At 40.0% G+C, this 17,635-nt stretch overlaps 2 protein-coding genes across 4 annotated transcripts; one reads left to right on the forward strand and one right to left on the reverse strand.

Moving 5' to 3' along the window:
- Positions 1-523: 523 nt before the first annotated feature.
- LOC111260708 (uncharacterized) lies at positions 524-2,461 on the reverse strand. Its single transcript, XM_022833665.2, has one exon. It carries the CDS (start codon positions 2,046-2,048, stop codon positions 1,317-1,319), a length of 732 nt encoding a protein of 243 aa, XP_022689400.1. The 5' UTR covers positions 2,049-2,461; the 3' UTR covers positions 524-1,316.
- A 559-nt stretch (positions 2,462-3,020) lies between these two features.
- Positions 3,021-17,117, forward strand: Cds (CDP-diacylglycerol synthase). 3 transcript variants are annotated; one of them, XM_022833662.2, is made up of 9 exons: positions 3,667-4,896; positions 7,849-7,875; positions 10,195-10,337; positions 13,949-14,045; positions 14,245-14,453; positions 14,873-15,043; positions 15,394-15,697; positions 16,119-16,348; positions 16,845-17,117. In XM_022833662.2, the coding sequence occupies exons 1-9, from the start codon at positions 4,807-4,809 to the stop codon at positions 16,993-16,995; spliced, it is 1,422 nt and encodes a 473-aa protein (XP_022689397.1). In that variant the 5' UTR covers positions 3,667-4,806; the 3' UTR covers positions 16,996-17,117. The 3 variants fall into 3 exon arrangements, with proteins under 3 accessions (XP_022689399.1, XP_022689397.1, XP_022689398.1); XM_022833664.2 differs by lacking the exons at positions 3,667-4,896; positions 7,849-7,875 and adding an exon at positions 3,021-3,327; XM_022833663.2 differs by lacking the exon at positions 7,849-7,875 and having other exon boundaries at positions 3,668-4,896.
- The last annotated feature ends 518 nt before the right edge of the window (positions 17,118-17,635 follow it).

Genomic DNA, 17,635 nt, shown 5'->3' on the forward strand with positions numbered 1-17,635 from the left:
CCAAAGCATGATGATGCAGCGGCTACAATAGGTTGATTTAGGGTGTAACATACCTTACGTCGGACATGACAAGCATTATTGACCGCCACAGCTGTTACACGCATTGCGAGCACCGAACATCGTTAATGATATATGTGCTATTTATAACTCGAAGAAATGTGACTATGACATTTAATATTGAACTGTTTTCAATTACAGATTAAACCAAGCTAAAGTAGACAAGCGTACATTTTTTTAGATACTTTTTCCGGCAAGCTTACATTATAATCATAACTATACGAATCGATTAATTATCAGAAGTAGGTTATATATACGAGAAATGATCAACTAACATATTACACAGGGTAACCTACACGAACTCAAAAAAATACTTGCAAATATGCTTTTCTTCGAGCGAGCGCACTGCCGACGAGTTCCTTTTTTACAATACTGCCATCACTTTCCAGCAATAACACTCTTGACTTTATCTCCGTCTTAGCCTGGCCCTTATATGAGCACTAGTGTAAAGGCAGAACAAGAAATATTGATTCAAGTTGCAAATTTTTATTTATCTTTCTTTGTTTCTCATCAGTCTATTTTGGTGCACTTTGTATATATCGAAATCTCCGACTTCACTACTAACTTATATTTCTTTGAAAATATACTATTAAGTATATACCGAATTAACCTGTGGATTGTATGTCCACGATCTGTAAGAGGCATACTTCGAGTCATTTCTTACAAAATCTGACTTTATTCCTGTTACTGTTGATGGTGCGTTCATTAGTAGTATGTCATTATTATTATTAGAATTATTATTGTTATTATTATGTGAACCCAATCGTCATATGGGTTAATCTTGTAGTGAGGTCTCATACTCTTTGGCCTACTGTACACGGTGTAATTTAAAATAGTTTCAATGCTCTATGCACTTTCATCCCAAACGTTCGACCTATGTTGGACCTATGCTTATAGCAAATGTTGCTTCGTAGCCCGTTCTCACTCAGAAAAACGTTTCGCTTCCTCTTCATACAACAATCTTGCCTTCATCACCTCTATAAGGTATTTTCTTCTTATCTTTTTCGCCCTCTTCCATCACTTAACATTAAATATATGTGCATACATATATTCAGTGAATGTATGAATACAGCACAACATTCTTTTATGTGCAGTCAGTACCCATGTTGTCTAATGTCTATGGCTGCTTTTCCCTATGTACACAGCCTGTTGCGCTATGCTAACCCGCGTATGTTTTCTAGCTGTTCAGAGCACATTGAGACGCGCCTCGTAATGATTATTTCTATCTGGGTTTGTGTCGCTGCTATCTTCGGCGTCACCTAAAAGACCGTTTTGGCAATAAGGTATCCAACCGCGATAAGTATAAGAGACATGACAATCACGCTTGTCGTCGAGGCATCTGCAAACGGATCGGGGGGGGTGTCTGTGAAGGACTGCGAATTTCCTGACCGAGTATCACTTGGTACGGATCCCCCTGACTGATGTAACCGATGGCTATCTTCCCGCAGGGTGATGTTCTGTCTTCTAAGAGCAAGGTTCTCGTCTTGTAATCGACGTAGTTCGGCATTGAAAGCGGCCTCGAGCTGCTGCTGCGGCTGCTGTAACGGGACTTCGACAATTTTCTTCGGAGGTTCACCCCATGGTTGCGATTGGGACGAAGAATGCGACTCTTTGCTCTCAAACGTCTCAAGAACACAGCGAAGCTTTGCTTCCATTATCTTGTTAGGCTCAGCGTTCTTCCATAATGTCTCATGATTGACACTCGTAGGATTCTCTATATTCATCGATTGTACCAGAAACTTATGTCTCTGTGTGTCATTAGGATCGTAATGGACCGGCTGCAAAATGACCGCAACATCTGTATAGGACTGCGGCTTGATTTCGCCGCAAGTGGGCCTCACACAGTATTTCTTGGGGGCAGTGGTCTTCACCTTAAAACAGATCCACTTGTTTGATGGATTCGTGAGACGCATTATTGCCTGAGTGGGCTCGTGGAACGGGCCCCGAAATCGCAGTTCATGTTTGGGCTCAAGTTGAAGAATGTTTTCCATTTTATTTGCTGATAAATACAATAGAATGAGTTTACCCTATAAACAACTAAAACAACGAATTCACCCTAGTGAGTGTTCTAAAGCTAATAATACGCACAGCAGGACCGATTGTTTAAAGGAACCGAGCTTGAAGAGTCAACAACAAAGTGTAACGGAACGACAACAACAGGTGGAATAACTCAATAAAAACTGCGTAGCAACGACAACACGCGGTGTGCTGCGCCCACGACGAGAATTGGTTTCGTCCGTTCGCACACTTTTACTCGTTGTTGCTTTTACTGCGGGTTAAAACAAAAAAAATTCGACTGCAGCTGAGTGATCGGTGTAGTTGCAGCAGCTCTCGGTTCAGACGCGACAGCACAACCAATCACAAACTGACAAACACAGTGCAGCAGAACAGAGCTTGCGTTTAACCAAGCAAGCGGACGGGCAATCTAGTCTTCGGACAGTAGTGGCAGACACCTCAGCCTCCTCGCAGTTGTAGTCGAGCAAAAGGAAGGTATCGTTCACAACCTTCACGACAATAACATCAACAACAAGACGTGAAATCGTAGCAACAGAGCTACGGCAGTCGTGGCAGTAGCAGCGGCGGTAGCTAAAATGTCTCTGCTCTCAAGCGCAGACAGACAGCCAGTCAGGCAAATATGGTCGTATAAACAGCTACAACTACGGGACGCCAGACGATCGATTGAGTAAAAAGAATGCGAAAAGTAGGTTACGCGACTTACTTCAGAGGGGCACTGACGTCTCAAGACCGCATAGCTGAACGGAATCAGAAAAAAGGAAAAGGTCTGAAAGGCCATGAAGAGGCGAGTAATGTAATACTCACCAACTGGCACAATGGATACAGATAAAAAAAAAAACCCTGGGTGCCCCTCTATGGTAAATAATAACAACGGAAAGACGGAAAGACTCTGAAATAATGCCATGAGCCCGTCATGTCTTCAAGACTCTTTTGAGGAATCGCGAGTTAGTGGAGATTTCTATCCAGTCGAATTGATGAACAACTGAGGTCCGCAACCACTATAAAGACTATCTGACAGGAACAGTTCAGAGTGTATTAGCCGTGATCCAGCGCATTTTTCCACGTCTCCAAAAAAAGGACGGTGCATCAACTTCGGCTACCGTCTCGTCGAGTAGTTATTTTTCCAGAGCTGACGAGAAGCAAGTGCTGTCGAGCAGCTCCCTACATTCCTATATCGTTTTGATCCCGTGCTCCTGTGCCAGTTTTGTAGTACTTCGTGAATTACTGTGCATGTACAAAGCGCGAAACCGGTTTGTAAGTCTCTAGCATTCATTTTCATTCTTCATATATCCCCTTGTATTATTCGATTCAAACAATAATTTAGAATCTCACTTAAACTCTGCTGAACTGAACATGACTTGGCGGACTTCGCGAACACGTCCCTAACCTCTTTTCCCCGTTTGCGCAATAATCGGTTGCGACATGACCTCCCATAGTACTTGTACATACATGTGTGGTGAATACAGTTGTGTTTGCACGGTCTCCACTGGGTTTAAATCAGCCCGCCAAATCTAGCCCGACGTCGTCCGCCAGCCTGTTGGGGTCGTCGTCTATCTCGCCCTTCTCTCACGCTCTGTCTGCTAAAGTTGCAGTAGTTGCCTAGAGTGGTAGTGCAATGGCTGCGGAGGCAGCAGCGACGGCAGTGTGCGGCCTGGACTCTTTGTCTTTGTGCTCGTAGCACATTACACCGCGTAGGCCCCGCCAGAGGGCGGCCTATGTTACCCCTGTATTGCGAAGAAATCTGCGCGACCGCTGCTCTTGCTGCGCAGCAAACGCCTGCTTTCTCGGTGGTAGGGCTTTGCCGAACCTTACGCGTTGGGAAAGCCGCCTGTCAACTGCCCGAGCCCTTCTGTTGTATCGAATTCCATAAACTAGTAGGAACTTGTGGTTGAGCGGCAAGTTAAACGATTGTTTGTTTGTCCGCTCGTTCATTTATACCATAAACATAGAAAGAGAAGAAAGGGTGGATCAGCTGTGCTGTCGCTTTGCTCCTTTCTGTGTGTCATAAGTGAGGCAGCGCTAGTTGTAGTGTTGGTTACTGGTTTTAGGACTGCTGCGGCTGCTATAGCTACTACTTTCATCGGTTGTGGTGTGGCGGCGGCCGTGTAGGTTTGTCTGTCTGCCCTCAATCCGTACATCATTGTGCCGTGCCTGCCTGAACGGGTGTCCGTCTGCCCGTCCGCTGTCTGTTTCGTTCGGCTGCTGCTGCTACACACTACTCAGCCTCTAGGAAAACTTTTGGCATTGCTAACTGCATATTGCTATCTGTCTCAACATAGTAGTGCAGTGCGTTTGCTGTTGTTGCAGCTGCAGCGGCCGAGAGCGTTAAAGCGTCGTCGTTTATGTGTCAACCCAATATTTGCTCGTTACTAGAAAGGTTCTCGCTTACGAGATAACCAACGGACATCAAATACACCACCAGAAAGGTAGTCTGGAACAACAACAACCGCGGTAGTGAACGAGCACACATACCCAGTATATATCAGTTTGGAACTGCGTGCGAATATTACAATTGCGTGCGATTATTTCATCCCGTTTTTATCGGCGTGTGAATCGGCTCAGTCTATAGGTAGCCAAAGACCATAACGCGGCATTGATCAAAACAATTACCTCCCACCCGGTCTAAGTTGGTATTGACAGTGGTCTTAGCTAATATCATCAGTTCAAGCTTTGCCTGATTCCTCGACTTCCTGCTTGTTGCCTTTCGAAAGGCTCGAGCCTGTCGAGCCGACCATGACGCACGTTGATACGGAGGATGAGCTCCGTCGGAGGAACGTAGCCTCAAGCGATTCAGAACGAGATGAACCGTTGGAACAGCCAAGGGTATGACCAATTGGATTCAGTTAAATCAATTCTTTCGTTTAGCTAGTACGGTATCATTATAAAAAATATTGCATATAAACGGGGACTAAACTATGTTGCGAGAGTGCTTCATCTATTGAAAATAACAATTTTGTGTAATTCAGCAGTTTATCTATTATTAGGCAATAGTGTAGTATTGGTGGTTACATTTATCTATTACCCATCATCAAAGAGACAAGGATACGAAAAGAATTAGTGCTTATTGCCAGTTGAGTGGACAGCGAAATGTACATTACCTAGAAAGGACTTCTGACAGTGTGGGGAGAAATCGCAAATAATGTGCGTAGAAAAGGTCGTCGCGCTTTTTTGTACTTTCGTTTTGTTTATGTCACTAGGAGCGGTGCACGTTTTTAATGTTATTTATGTACGCGTCTTCGGTTAATGCATTAACCTGTAATAGCCCGCCCTATCAATAATTATATGTACGCCCCTTCTAACCCATCATACTAATTATTCATAGCAAAAATGCAAACTGTACTTTGTTTGCTTATTGTTGTTTTTATTATAACACACACGCACACTAAATGAGTTTTGCGACGACTGGCAATTTCCATTGGATCTCTTACGGATCACTTCTGTCCCGTAAGACGTTGATCGCTAGCAATCATCAAGTATCAGCACACAACCGAATACCGTCAGTATGATGTATAGAAAACGTCTCTTATATTATCCACGTAATTGTCAAAAACGAAACGGTTAGTTAATTAATTCTGCGCACGTGCGATGTACATCCTGTCTGATGCTCTGCACAGGCGCTTGGCCATTTTATCATTATTACTAATCAGCGTCGAAAAAGACGGCTGATTCGATTTTCTTGGCTATGTTTCATCTGACAGAGTACCAAATAAATGCGATCAGTGATAGTCATCAGTGCAAACACTCGCTTGTTTATAGACGCCCGGCCATTGCTCAGTCTCTGCATTGCTGAATCACTGGTGGTACTAGTCAAAAGTGCCAATCAATCATGATCGACATATAATGCAACGTGTTGGCTTGTATTGTTCACATGGGATTGGATGTTTTCTATCAAGCCAACACCATCTGTTCTGCAATATTGCTCGATCTTTTGTTAGTCATTACTTGCTGAACAACTGTCCACTACCATGTAACCAGTGGCTTTTCCTTATTGCGGAACAGGCATATTTCGTTGGGAATATGAGACATTTGGGAAAATTTTCTAAACGTTATACTCTTTTTTCCATGTTTATCATTGCTTTGTGCCATCGTCATAACGTGGTATTATTTCGTCTAATTATTTTCAATTTTACCGCTGTTTTTTTTTTGAAAGTAAAGTTTGAGATTGTTGCCAATCAGGAGACTGAGATTGTTTACCAAAAATCCACTTCCTTTTAGTAAATTCTAGATGTGCACTCCTCTTTCCTAAGTTGGTTTTGAAGTAGAAAGGCCTGATCTAAGCTAAGTGGTTGAGATGGCCCGGCATAGGCGCCTGCACTTAGCCGCGAAGTGCAGTTAGGATTGCTGCCTTTGCAGGATGTGGATACCTCTCCACCTACCAAACCTTGTCCACAGGTACTTATCCTTCTAAATGATTTTTCTTAATTTAGGAAATACTGAAGGGTCGCTCAAGTGGGCGACTTTCCAAGAAGCTTTGACCAGGTGGATCATGACCTATCGACCGAAACAGAGGAGACTATTAATGTGCTGTTGATAAGCGGACATTAAAGTGATGTTCTGTTGTGGTTATTCGGCCGCTTTTGTTAATAATAAACGGTTTTTCTGACTCACATAATAAAACAAACGGGAGACAATCCAAGTAATATTTTTATTAATCAATCGTATATAAACCTACACAATATATAAATAGGAATATATATATTCTTATTTAACCAATCTCAAGTGAAAAGGTCTTTCAGATTTTTAAATTCGATAACAAAAAGAATAATAAAATGAGTAGCTTGTCCCCCAAAAAATTCCTTAGAATTTTATTTAGTGTATATGTATCATCAAATCAACTGCAGTTAGTCAACATTTTTTAAAAAGACACTGACGTTTGGTATGAAATTGTTTTTTTTAGTGCGTCTTCGTTTATGCAATTATTCGTTTATGCAGAGTTACATTAGTTTAACTTGATGCATGTTTCAAATCGCATTCAATTTAAGTAGACTTATAGTTTAAACAACCCCTTTTAACTTCTCTCAACATAAGGCGTTTTCGTTACATAGATATGGGTACTACTCACGTTATTTAAATAGATTTGAAAATTAAAGAACATTTTTCAAGATGTCTAACCACTAACAGAGCGTCATTTGTAAGTGATAATAAGGCCACTTACGCTCCCAGTGATTTTATTTTATTGTTGACAACCTTTAATTAGTTACTGTGACTTTGCTTGATTATTGCGATTTTTTTCTGCTATCGGTCGAATAGAGCGGCAGTTACAATATGACAATTGAAAACTTTGGATCCTTCATATCAAGATAAAGCGTTCTTTTACCTAAAAATTCCTGCTTGACTCTCTCCGGTTTGCACTGTGTATTTTTGTGCAAAATGAAGAGCAATATCCAAATCATACGGCCAAATCGTGAAAGTTAACCGATTAAGTAGAGAAACGAACTAAGCGGTTCAGTAAATATATAAACAATTCTTGCAGAAATTCGCTTATAGACGTATAGGGCGAGGAAACACTATTCAGTCCTTGAGACCTCGACTCAAAGTGTTAAAGTACGATCACAGGGAGCATGAGATAGTAATAAGAGACAAAAGACCAACCTGTTTTATTAGACTTAAACAGGACACCTGTATTAGTGTGCATGTATGTAGGTTACATGTCAGCGGTTTTCAAAGCCAGTCTCAGGGTATCAAGTTGCTTAATAGAAACGACAGAGCTGGTTTGTAGTTTCGCCAATATACTGTTGTTTTAATAGTAACAAACGTTTTTATTTCTTGTTATAGCTTCATCCTGCGCTGCAACGAGTTGGTGTAAGTTTATAATTGTCGCTACGAATTTTATCTCCCAAATGAATACCTACATGCACCTTTCTTTATAAGTAGCACAATAGCATGCGTTATGTTCAATAATAGTATACGCAATTTTTCTATTCGATAACTTTTGCGGTGCTCAAGTTTAGATTCAAACCGGAATTTTCTTTTTTAGCTCTATTCCGCCTATTGTCTTCTGTAATTGCTGCGTTATGATCAGTATGTATTCTTGCATGAAGATTCAACATATTGTACTTTCTGCACGAGCACGCTGTTTCGACCATGAATAGGATTTATCGAGTAGTAACAATAGCAGTAGAGTGCCCATTTATTATAAAGTATGATGAAGGGTGATTAACATTCTTTGTATACTATATGCTTGGTGTCATAGAAAGGATAATACGCGATAAATGTTTCGTCAATGAGTCGACTTCACTAATCTCAATTTGATCATTACTTTCAGTCATGAGCACATTTGGTGTAATATGTACAGTAGCCCACAACTAAGCTTTCGGCAGCAGTGCGCTTTAAGGCGAATTGAAGGCGTGAGCAATTTATAATTATGTTCGTCATTACGGTGATTTTGCAACTGGATTTTTATAGCGAGAGCCGGAAATGTCAACATTTTATTCGAATTTAATGATTGAATTCTGGTCAGAGAACAACGAAGCTCCATGTGTTAGAGCTACTTAAATGATAATGTATTTGGGGTGGTAGGTGGTCTTCAACGAACCTTCGAACTCAAAGGGTAGCGGCTTCTCAACAGTAATGATAGAGTTGATCATTATGTGTTCATACGAAAAGTTTAAAGCTAAAATGTTTTGAAGTTTACGTCCGCTACTGCCGGCTAGAGTACGTGAAGACGACTGGCTCCCCGTACGAAATGGAAGTATTTCTAGGGTAAGCTTCTATGATACAAAATTCTATGATGGGGACTAGTATTGGTAGTAATAAGCGACAATTAGCGTCATACGTCAATAACGTGAAGGAGGTTTCGAGAGTTATCGGACTGATGGGAAGCAATTCGGATGTTGGGATGCGGAAGCTGGATTCTAGACGACATTGTGTACTAACTCGAAGCAATGTCGGAATAAATACTGCGGACCAGCTTAATTTTCGCGTATTTCACAAAAACTGGATTATTTCGAAGATTGTTTAATGTATTATGTATTTGAAGGATCAAACTATTGTTTGTGGATTACGATTACTCGTTATAATGCACCAGCTACCTGCTGCTCGTTTGCTTTCGACCGAAAAAATGTTATGAATTTTCTAGATTAGGAAAGATGATAAAGACGGGTTGTAAAGAGCTCATATGACAACAACCAGAATTTGCTACAAGTATGCCAATGAATTTCGTAGATTATTCTGAAATTAAATTTCACAATCTACGGAAATACTGCAGACATGGATGGCATAAGTTACTAAATATTTCTTTGTTTAACTGAATTCGTAGAGGGTAATCATTTGCACGGAAGCTAAAGTATAGTGGAAACGTTGTTTTTATTCAATCACTATTTTTTTGAGAAACGCTTTCGGCTATTTCTAGTGTGCAAACAAATCCTTAAAATCCCCTCTTTCGAATGGAATCAGGGGCTTGCCGCACTGGACAGTTAAACTGGCACGAGTTCTACATGATCCATCTAGGGTTTTCTCTACAGTCCTATGAAAAGGCATAATAACTGTATGCCGTACTCCCCATTTGCGAATGCTGACATTTGTACCAGCGAGGGCTATGTAATCATATTCACTAACAATACACTCAGGAAGACACGCGTTAGTACTAGCATCCAATCACCATTACTTCTGCATTGTGGCAACAAGGCACAAATCAACTGAAGTGAAGGGAAAATCTTTTTATGTAACATTGTTGTTATCGAACATTAGATGCGTAACCTTACACACATTAACTAGTACATGCCTATAACGTGTAATTCCTATGTTCAGATCTTATTTTAATGAACGAACAATTGTTAGCTGTATGTGATTTTTTTTTTAAATTCTTTTTTTGAGCACTTTGTTTGTTTTTACTCTTTGGGAATACAGTGCGCCACGTCTACGGATTTCATGTTCTTTACATATTGCGGTATTGTCAGTGATGAGTCCCCAGTATGTGTTTGAATCGACCTATGTTGCACTTTACTTAGTAATTCACTGAGCTTTACCAGATCAAAACTGTGGTGTCGAGTCTTACTCTTCATGCATATATGCTATCATTTAAATAATAATTCTGATCTAATTCGTCTCATTATTTATTGTTGATTCTTAATTTGGTTGGTATGCCTGATTGGTTCTCCGATACCTCGACCCATTGCCCAGTCGGCTGACCGAAAGGATTCGGATTTGTCGGAAGATGAAAAACTACCGGAAGAGCGTATGATCGAGCAGATGACTCGAGATTTGCCCCAAGGAAGCGATAAAGTGCCGTTCCTGGATGAATGGCTAGCAGGAGTCCCTGACAGGTATGTGAATTGTATTACACCTTTAGGAAATATGGTACATATGCTGCGAAGATTATTAATTTCGTACTTGAAGCTATCCGTTTTTTATATCCATAATAGGTCAATATTTCAATTCTCAAATAATCATGATATGAAAGGGAGGTAAATTTCATAATGTCTTAGTGAGCATTTCCAACGTAATCGTTTTCAAAATTTTGTCCACCTCTAAGCACAGACTTGTTCCGTGAGATGCGGTTCCTACGCTGGAGGATAGTATTTCGGTCTATTAGATAGTTTTACTAAAACTAGCTAATAGACTTTATTTTTATTCTCATTGGCTCCGTACACATGAATTTAAGAATTCCTAGTTTTTGCTACGAAATACCTAAAAATTTACAAGTAGCATGCATGATTTGTTCAGTTAAAATTCGTTGATCGAAGTTCCATGTTATCGACTCAGCTCGAAGTCCTGCATAGTAGGAATACTTACAATAATGTGGAATCAGTCGCTTCGATTTTCAACAGTATACTTTTCTATGGGAAGGCTTTATAGCATTTTCCGCACGCTAATGTGCCACACATGCTATCAACATTACGTATGTAGCTAATAGTGTGCTGATCGGTAATAATACGTGTTATTTGTCGTTATTTGTAATTTTCAAAGGTATAGTCTAGTTCTAAGTTAAATGTCTGGAAGTTAGGAAACGCGTCAGTTTCATTGGCTCAGTTGTTGTCTCTTTCTCAAATGTTGTGTCAAGAAGTTATAGTGAGAAGGCAAGCTATGGTGATATTGTGTGTTAGGCACGTGAATGATGCTTTGCCTACTGACGCCAATCAGGGGTGAGTGGGCAGATATTACCATTAGTGCGATCTCTACTGTTGCTGCTATTGCTTTGTCAGCTTTTGCATGACCATCCGCTTGCGTAAACGAGTGTGTAACAGCGAAACGGAAAAGAAGTGCAACATTTTTTACGAAAATTATTCACATTGTTATTATTCGAGAACATAGGTTCACTCATATAATACAATAATAATAACATAGGTTCAGATTCATAATGTCGGCCGTATGAGTGTTTTGAAAATGGTCAAAGAAGATCAGATTCTTCCACACAATGTGTTCACAAAAGAAAAACTTGGCACTATTTAAAACATCATTCGAATTTGTGCGATAAATATCCATGGGAATTTTGAGTATCAAGGTAAATGTTGGAAATAGACAGAACCAAGTAATTTTAGAAGGTGAGAATAGAATTGAAAAGGGATTGAGAATTCGGCGGAAATTATTTAAGGAATGCTGAAGTCTATCAGGGCCGGACCAAGTCGATCTGCGTGCCAGTATTATAGAATAGGCATAAACGCCTTTTTATTTGATAGAACTATGTCAGTTTGCGCTATGTTGGGTGTCTTAATTTACTTAACACAATTAGTATCCACTCTGTCCCGCGAACAATTAAGCATCCCCTTATATTCGACCGCGCTTCGACGTGTTTGCCTTTTAGACGTTGCCCATAACGCAAGTTTAAGGTCCTTAGACAATACCATATGATTTCTGCTATAGTGTATGGCTGTAGTTCGTCTTGATATCTATAGGGTAATACAAAAAAACGCGTTTGACACGGCCATCGTGCTATGATGGCCTGTCGGTTCTGGCGCAAAGTGGTTAACACACGGTCGACAATTACGACAATAGGACGATTGATGTCTTTAAACGCCTTCAGACAATTTTTTGCATTTACCTGTACTTGCAGTTCCTTGTCTTTGTACACTCTTAAGCTAATTCAGTTGACACTCGCAGTCAGCGCTTTATATCGCAAAGCGAAATATATTTGTCGTATATCCTTATTATTGTTATTGTTGCAGAAATACATGTATTAAGAATTAGTAGCACACTGAGTACGCATTCTAATAAGTGCGTGGACTGGAGGTCTACTTGTAACACACTCACATGCTGAATAAACTACAGTATTTGTACCACAAAACAATAAACACACGACGAGATAATAGTATAATAATTTACAGATTTCCAGGTATCTGTGTTTATGAAACTAGTCTTATTATTTAATTATAGTGAAATATTGGGAGTCAAAAGAGCTTTATGAAAACTAAAGGAAAATTTTAAGATATACACCTGAAAATCAGTGTTATCTGGTTACGCCGCTCAGTGAGTTGTCATGTTTAGAGGCAACATTAACGTCATTCATTAATTTTTCAACACTGGCACGGTAGTAATTCGTCGTTTTTTAGACGACTTATCTGAACAAAGCCTTACCTTCTAACGAAGCAGTACACTTCCTTATTCAGTATATGAACTAAGGAAAAGGTGGTTGTTTATTTAGAACTAGTGATTTAATTGGCTACGAAACGTAACGTGCTTATGAAGCTTGCTTAGTTGTTCTAATAACTACAGGAACGGTTTGATTATGGCCCCACAGAATTCGTTGTATGGAAAAAAGTCCAGTATTCAACATTCAAAGCAAGGGTTAATTCTGGAATTGGAAAGTTGATTCTGTTCTGTAAGTTAGTCGGGTGCTCCGTCTATTTAGTATGAAATGTCACGTACTTTTTTTAATGTTATCTTTTGATCCAGCTTAAGCGTTGTTTCAGCCTCCGCTAGCTGTTTTAATCTGCTCCCGTCTCACTACCCTGTGGGGTCTTTTCTGATGTTGGTATCATCGGTGTACAAGATCAGAAGCACGCCGTTAAATGGAGATTTTCAGTAGTGACATTTGGCGTGCGAGACAAAGACTGCAGTTATTAAAGGAAAAGATCCTTAATCGATAGAAATGCTACTGGCAATGGAGCGTTGAAGTGGGGCCTGAAATGCAGCCTTTAGCGAATGACTCGGAACATAACCATGGACATGTTCAAGCAGCACTTCATATAGACTATCATTACCCGAAATCCGATTATAATAAATATGGCAGATGTTCGCGATACATTACAGTTACTGTATACTAGCATACAGGCTACGTAAACAAGATCTGAGATACGATGAACATATCTGCTGCACAGTATAAGAATTCGAGTAGACGGTGATAATTGCACTACATGCTTTTGACGTTAGCAGACACATTAATGCACATGTATTTACTTTATGGATACTATGTGCAAGATGTGAGCACGGAAAGTAGTAGCATCTAGCTGGTAGAACGACGCCTTACACCCTCCCTGCAGGGCTCATCTTCAAGCATCAGTGCTAGCGAGTACGTTTTTTAACGTCACGTGTCTCTGTTGTGTTACCTGTAAAGCAGTTTGCCCAACTGGCTTAAATTTGTGCTTGATAACTCATGAATTGGGTGTCTTTGTCATCAGTCAATTAGAATTGTCTACTCAAGATTTCATAAGAGCTCCATGTGACTCTGTCTTCGCTAGGCGCTTTCCGTAAGTGATTACGTTACTCTGCTTGTTGATAATCACCCATGAACACAATTTAATCTTCATATGTGAACTAATACCAAACTAAACAACAGATATATCCGGCAAATACGATAGAAATATATTTGGGTATTTATCATGATGTGGCGCATTCATTGGCTTTATCTCGGAAGCACGAAGCTTTTTCGAACACGGATTTCACACATTATTAAAAGAGGACCGTTCTTTGTTTTTTTTTTTCATAACTTGTTGGACAGATATCGCAATGGTATCGTGCGGTTCATCTTTACCTGGGTGATGATCGGAGCCTTCGCTTTGATTGTCTGGAGAGGACCGATCATGATCATGGTACTCGTAAGTATCAGTGATATCGTCCATTACGTTAAAATCATACACACTTTTTTACTATTTGATCATTTTATGATAAAGACGCTAGGTTCCGCAGCAACTACAAGCATCTTACAAATCACGACTCACCAGGATATAGGTTTTTGTCAAGCATACTTACGTGTTTTCTATAGTGCTAACCTGTTATCAATCATTCTATACACAGATCCTTGGAATTCAGGTCAAATGTTATCATGAGATAATTTCAATTGGCTACGCGGTCTATAGAGTACACAACCTACCGTGGTTCCGATCGCTGTCATGGTACTTCCTCGTAACGTCTAACTATTTCCTTTATGGAGAGAGCCTCGTTGACTATTTCGCAATCTTCGGAAGTAGAGCCCGTGCGTTAACGTTCCTAGTCACATACCACAGGTAACTACCATTGCAAAAATTACTAAATAAAAAATTTTCCTAACATAAAATACGATGCGCTTGTCTGGCGCTAACAAGGGTAAGAGGATTTTGATCAAACTTATGGTCGCTTCAGGCGAGTTGAAATTCTAAATACTGATTTAATGCGAAAGCTGTAACTCTGGAAGATTTCAGGATTACCTGCTTAAAATTTGCTCTTTTCTATAATTTAGCTAAAGCTTATTTGTAGCGTATGGAAAAAGAAATATAGTCTTATTAAATAGTTAACGTGCTATGCCAGCATTTAAAATAAATTTGTTCTCTAAAGTTTCCTTGTGTGCTCTACATTTGGTAGTGTCTGACATCCTTCATATTAACTTCGTATCTAGTAAAAAGATTTTTTGTACTGTCGCTGTAAACTATACAATGTCTTTGATTAGATTCATCTCGTTCTGTCTGTACATCACGGGCTTCGTCTGGTTCGTTCTGTCGCTCGTCAAGAAATATTATATGAGGCAATTTTCTCTCTTTGCGTGGACTCATGTGACGCTGCTCATCATAGTCACGCAGTCCTACCTTATTCTGCAGAATCTTTTCGAGGGACTTATTTGGTAAGTACAAATTATCGTTATATCATGGTCAACACCACACGTTTGTGAGGCTGTTAACTCCGAGTACGAACTTCACCCTGTTACATTACTTATGATGGGGAGCATAGTAAAAAGAATTTGCTTTGCCTTAGGTATAGACTGTCTTTGTGGTTCTTTGCACAGCCATCGCTTTCTGAGAACGCTGAATGTAAGAATATACAATGTAATGCACTACTCAAATGTGTTTTGATGTATCGATACCACTGAGTTTGGCGCAAACTATAAATGAAGTTTCAATTTCTGATACTTAAAAACTAAGCAATCTCTTATTTTTGTCTCACCTTACACTTTTTTGTTTATATGATTCATAGGTTTATTGTTCCAGTCTCGATGATCATAACGAATGACGTGATGGCCTACGTTTTTGGCTTCTTTTTGGGTAAAACCCCCTTGATCAAGCTGAGTCCAAAAAAGACATGGGAGGGCTTCATTGGTGGCGGTATCTCAACGGTGATATTCGGAGCATTGTTGTCGCACATGCTTTGTGGCGTTCGCTACTTCGTCTGTCCACTCGATCCGACCTCGGATTCGACAACACTAGACTGCGAACCGTCACCCATATTCCAGCTGACAGAGTATACACTGCCCGGATGGATGAGCATCTTTTCGAGAGTGGTGAGACAAATGAATGATACAGTTCGATATTATGCACGAAAGGGGCTCGACTAGTGTTGAGCAGACGAGTGATATGGGCAATATCATTTTAAAATACCTTATATTACTCTCAATACTTAAATTAAACCTCCAAAGATGTACTTGAGTTTAATATGGGCCGAGAAATAGAGCCGGCTCTAGAGAGAGAGAGAGAGAGAGAAGAGAGCCGGCTATAGAGAAGAATTGTAAACTGGAATTTGCCTCGATCTCAAAAAAGTGTTAACTAAAGTACGAAAATCAGCGCACTACATTATCTGCTATGTAAGATTCATTATCTGAATGTTGTTAATTGTTCACTAATAGCATCATTCCAGCTTATGTATTAAGTTATGTACTACTGCTTGATTCTTTGTTTCGTTATTCGTTGTTTTTAATTCTGCAGCTTCGGCTCAAGGTAACAAGCTACCCGTTCGTGCTACATTCGATTGCGTTATCACTCTTCAGCTCAATCATTGGCCCCTTCGGAGGGTTCTTTGCCAGTGGATTTAAACGTGCTTTCAAGATTAAGGACTTCGGCGACGTAATTCCGGGCCACGGAGGCATTGTTGATCGCTTTGACTGTCAGATACTCATGGCGACATTTGTTAACGTCTATTATCACTCCTTCATTCGGTAAGTTCACACTCCTTTGATTTGTGAACTGTTGTTCAGATTGTTCAAATGGTAATGTAAGCAAGAGGATGGTACTCTATGAGATATCCTTGCGAGAAGGCTGGAAAAACTGAATTCATGTTTTGATTTCTTACGGTAGCTATACAATTGTATAGAAATGTGCAATTAGTTAAAATTGTTTTTTGTGACTATTTTTATATAGATATATGCAAAAGTATATCTATGAGACTCTTATATCCCAGGACATCAGCTGTTATGCTGCCAATTAGTATCCAGTTTACATGCCATATGTTCAGCAAATTTTAAAATATTCGTAAAATATTGAGAAACACGCGCAAATGATGCTATTCAAGAATCTGAGATATCACCTGAGCTGAAAGACACGAGACACCTTGCGTATTAGGAGAACAAGTTAGATGCGTTCCTGTCTTGAGCGTTATACTCAAGACTATTTCGAATTCATTAGACTGGACTAACTATTTTGCTGGTTTAACAGGGCTCCTGATCCGAAAAAATTGCTCGCACAAATTCTACTTCTCAAACCGGAATTGCAACAGCAGCTATTTAATTCACTTCGAGAGATACTGGTCGAAAGAGGCGCTATTACTGAAGCAACGGTCGACCTTCCAATCACGGAGAGTCAGTGAAAGAGAAGTTACAGCGTGACATGTTACCAACTGCACGGCAAAACAGCCCTATCATCATCGGAGAACTCTGGACTCCTTTGTATGGAATCGACGGCCGGTTGAACTGACTAAAGAGAAAATAATCACTTCCACATGACTTATGATCGAAACGAGAAATTAGCTGTATTGCTCGAGCGGAATGCTGAATGTGCACCGCAGTGAGTCGAAAGTATGTTGTAGACTGATTTATTCAGAAGCGACATCAGCTGAACTTAGCGAAGTGGTAGTTCCAGAAGGCAATAATCGAAATTGAGTCACTAAAAACATAGTCGACTTCCTCCATAATATAGACTAAGAAACGAAGGGCATGATTCCATTTGCCAATTCGATTTTTCTGTTTCATTTGAATGAAAGGTGAGACACGGAAGAAAGATGCTCGAATAATAGTTGCATACGGCTGTTATAGGATGTTATGAGCCACGGCTGAACGGCATTAACTAGATTATTAATAGAGTTCGGCAGAAAACCCGAGGAGTAATAAGCAGAAAGTCATCTTGGGGCGTCTTCAGTAGGTGTTAGCAGTATTTGAAATGTACACGCCCGCGCGAATTGCAGAACAAATCGTTATCCATATCTATAAACTCAGTGTCAAGTTTCTAAT

The sequence above is a fragment of the Varroa jacobsoni genome, unplaced genomic scaffold (genome assembly GCF_002532875.2).
Source record: "Varroa jacobsoni isolate VJ856 unplaced genomic scaffold, vjacob_1.0 scaffold_467, whole genome shotgun sequence".
Taxonomy (NCBI): domain Eukaryota; kingdom Metazoa; phylum Arthropoda; class Arachnida; order Mesostigmata; family Varroidae; genus Varroa; species Varroa jacobsoni.

Coding starts and splice junctions, on each gene's coding strand:
- LOC111260708 (XM_022833665.2), bottom strand. CDS start 2,048: ATGGAAAACATTCTTCAACTTGAGCCCAAACATGAACTGCGATTTCGG.
- Cds (XM_022833662.2), top strand. CDS start 4,807: ATGACGCACGTTGATACGGAGGATGAGCTCCGTCGGAGGAACGTAGCC. Junction 7,876..10,194: donor CTGCGCTGCAACGAGTTGGT/GTAAGTTTATAA, acceptor CCCATTGCCCAG/TCGGCTGACCGAAAGGATTC. Junction 14,046..14,244: donor CGATCATGATCATGGTACTC/GTAAGTATCAGT, acceptor TTCTATACACAG/ATCCTTGGAATTCAGGTCAA.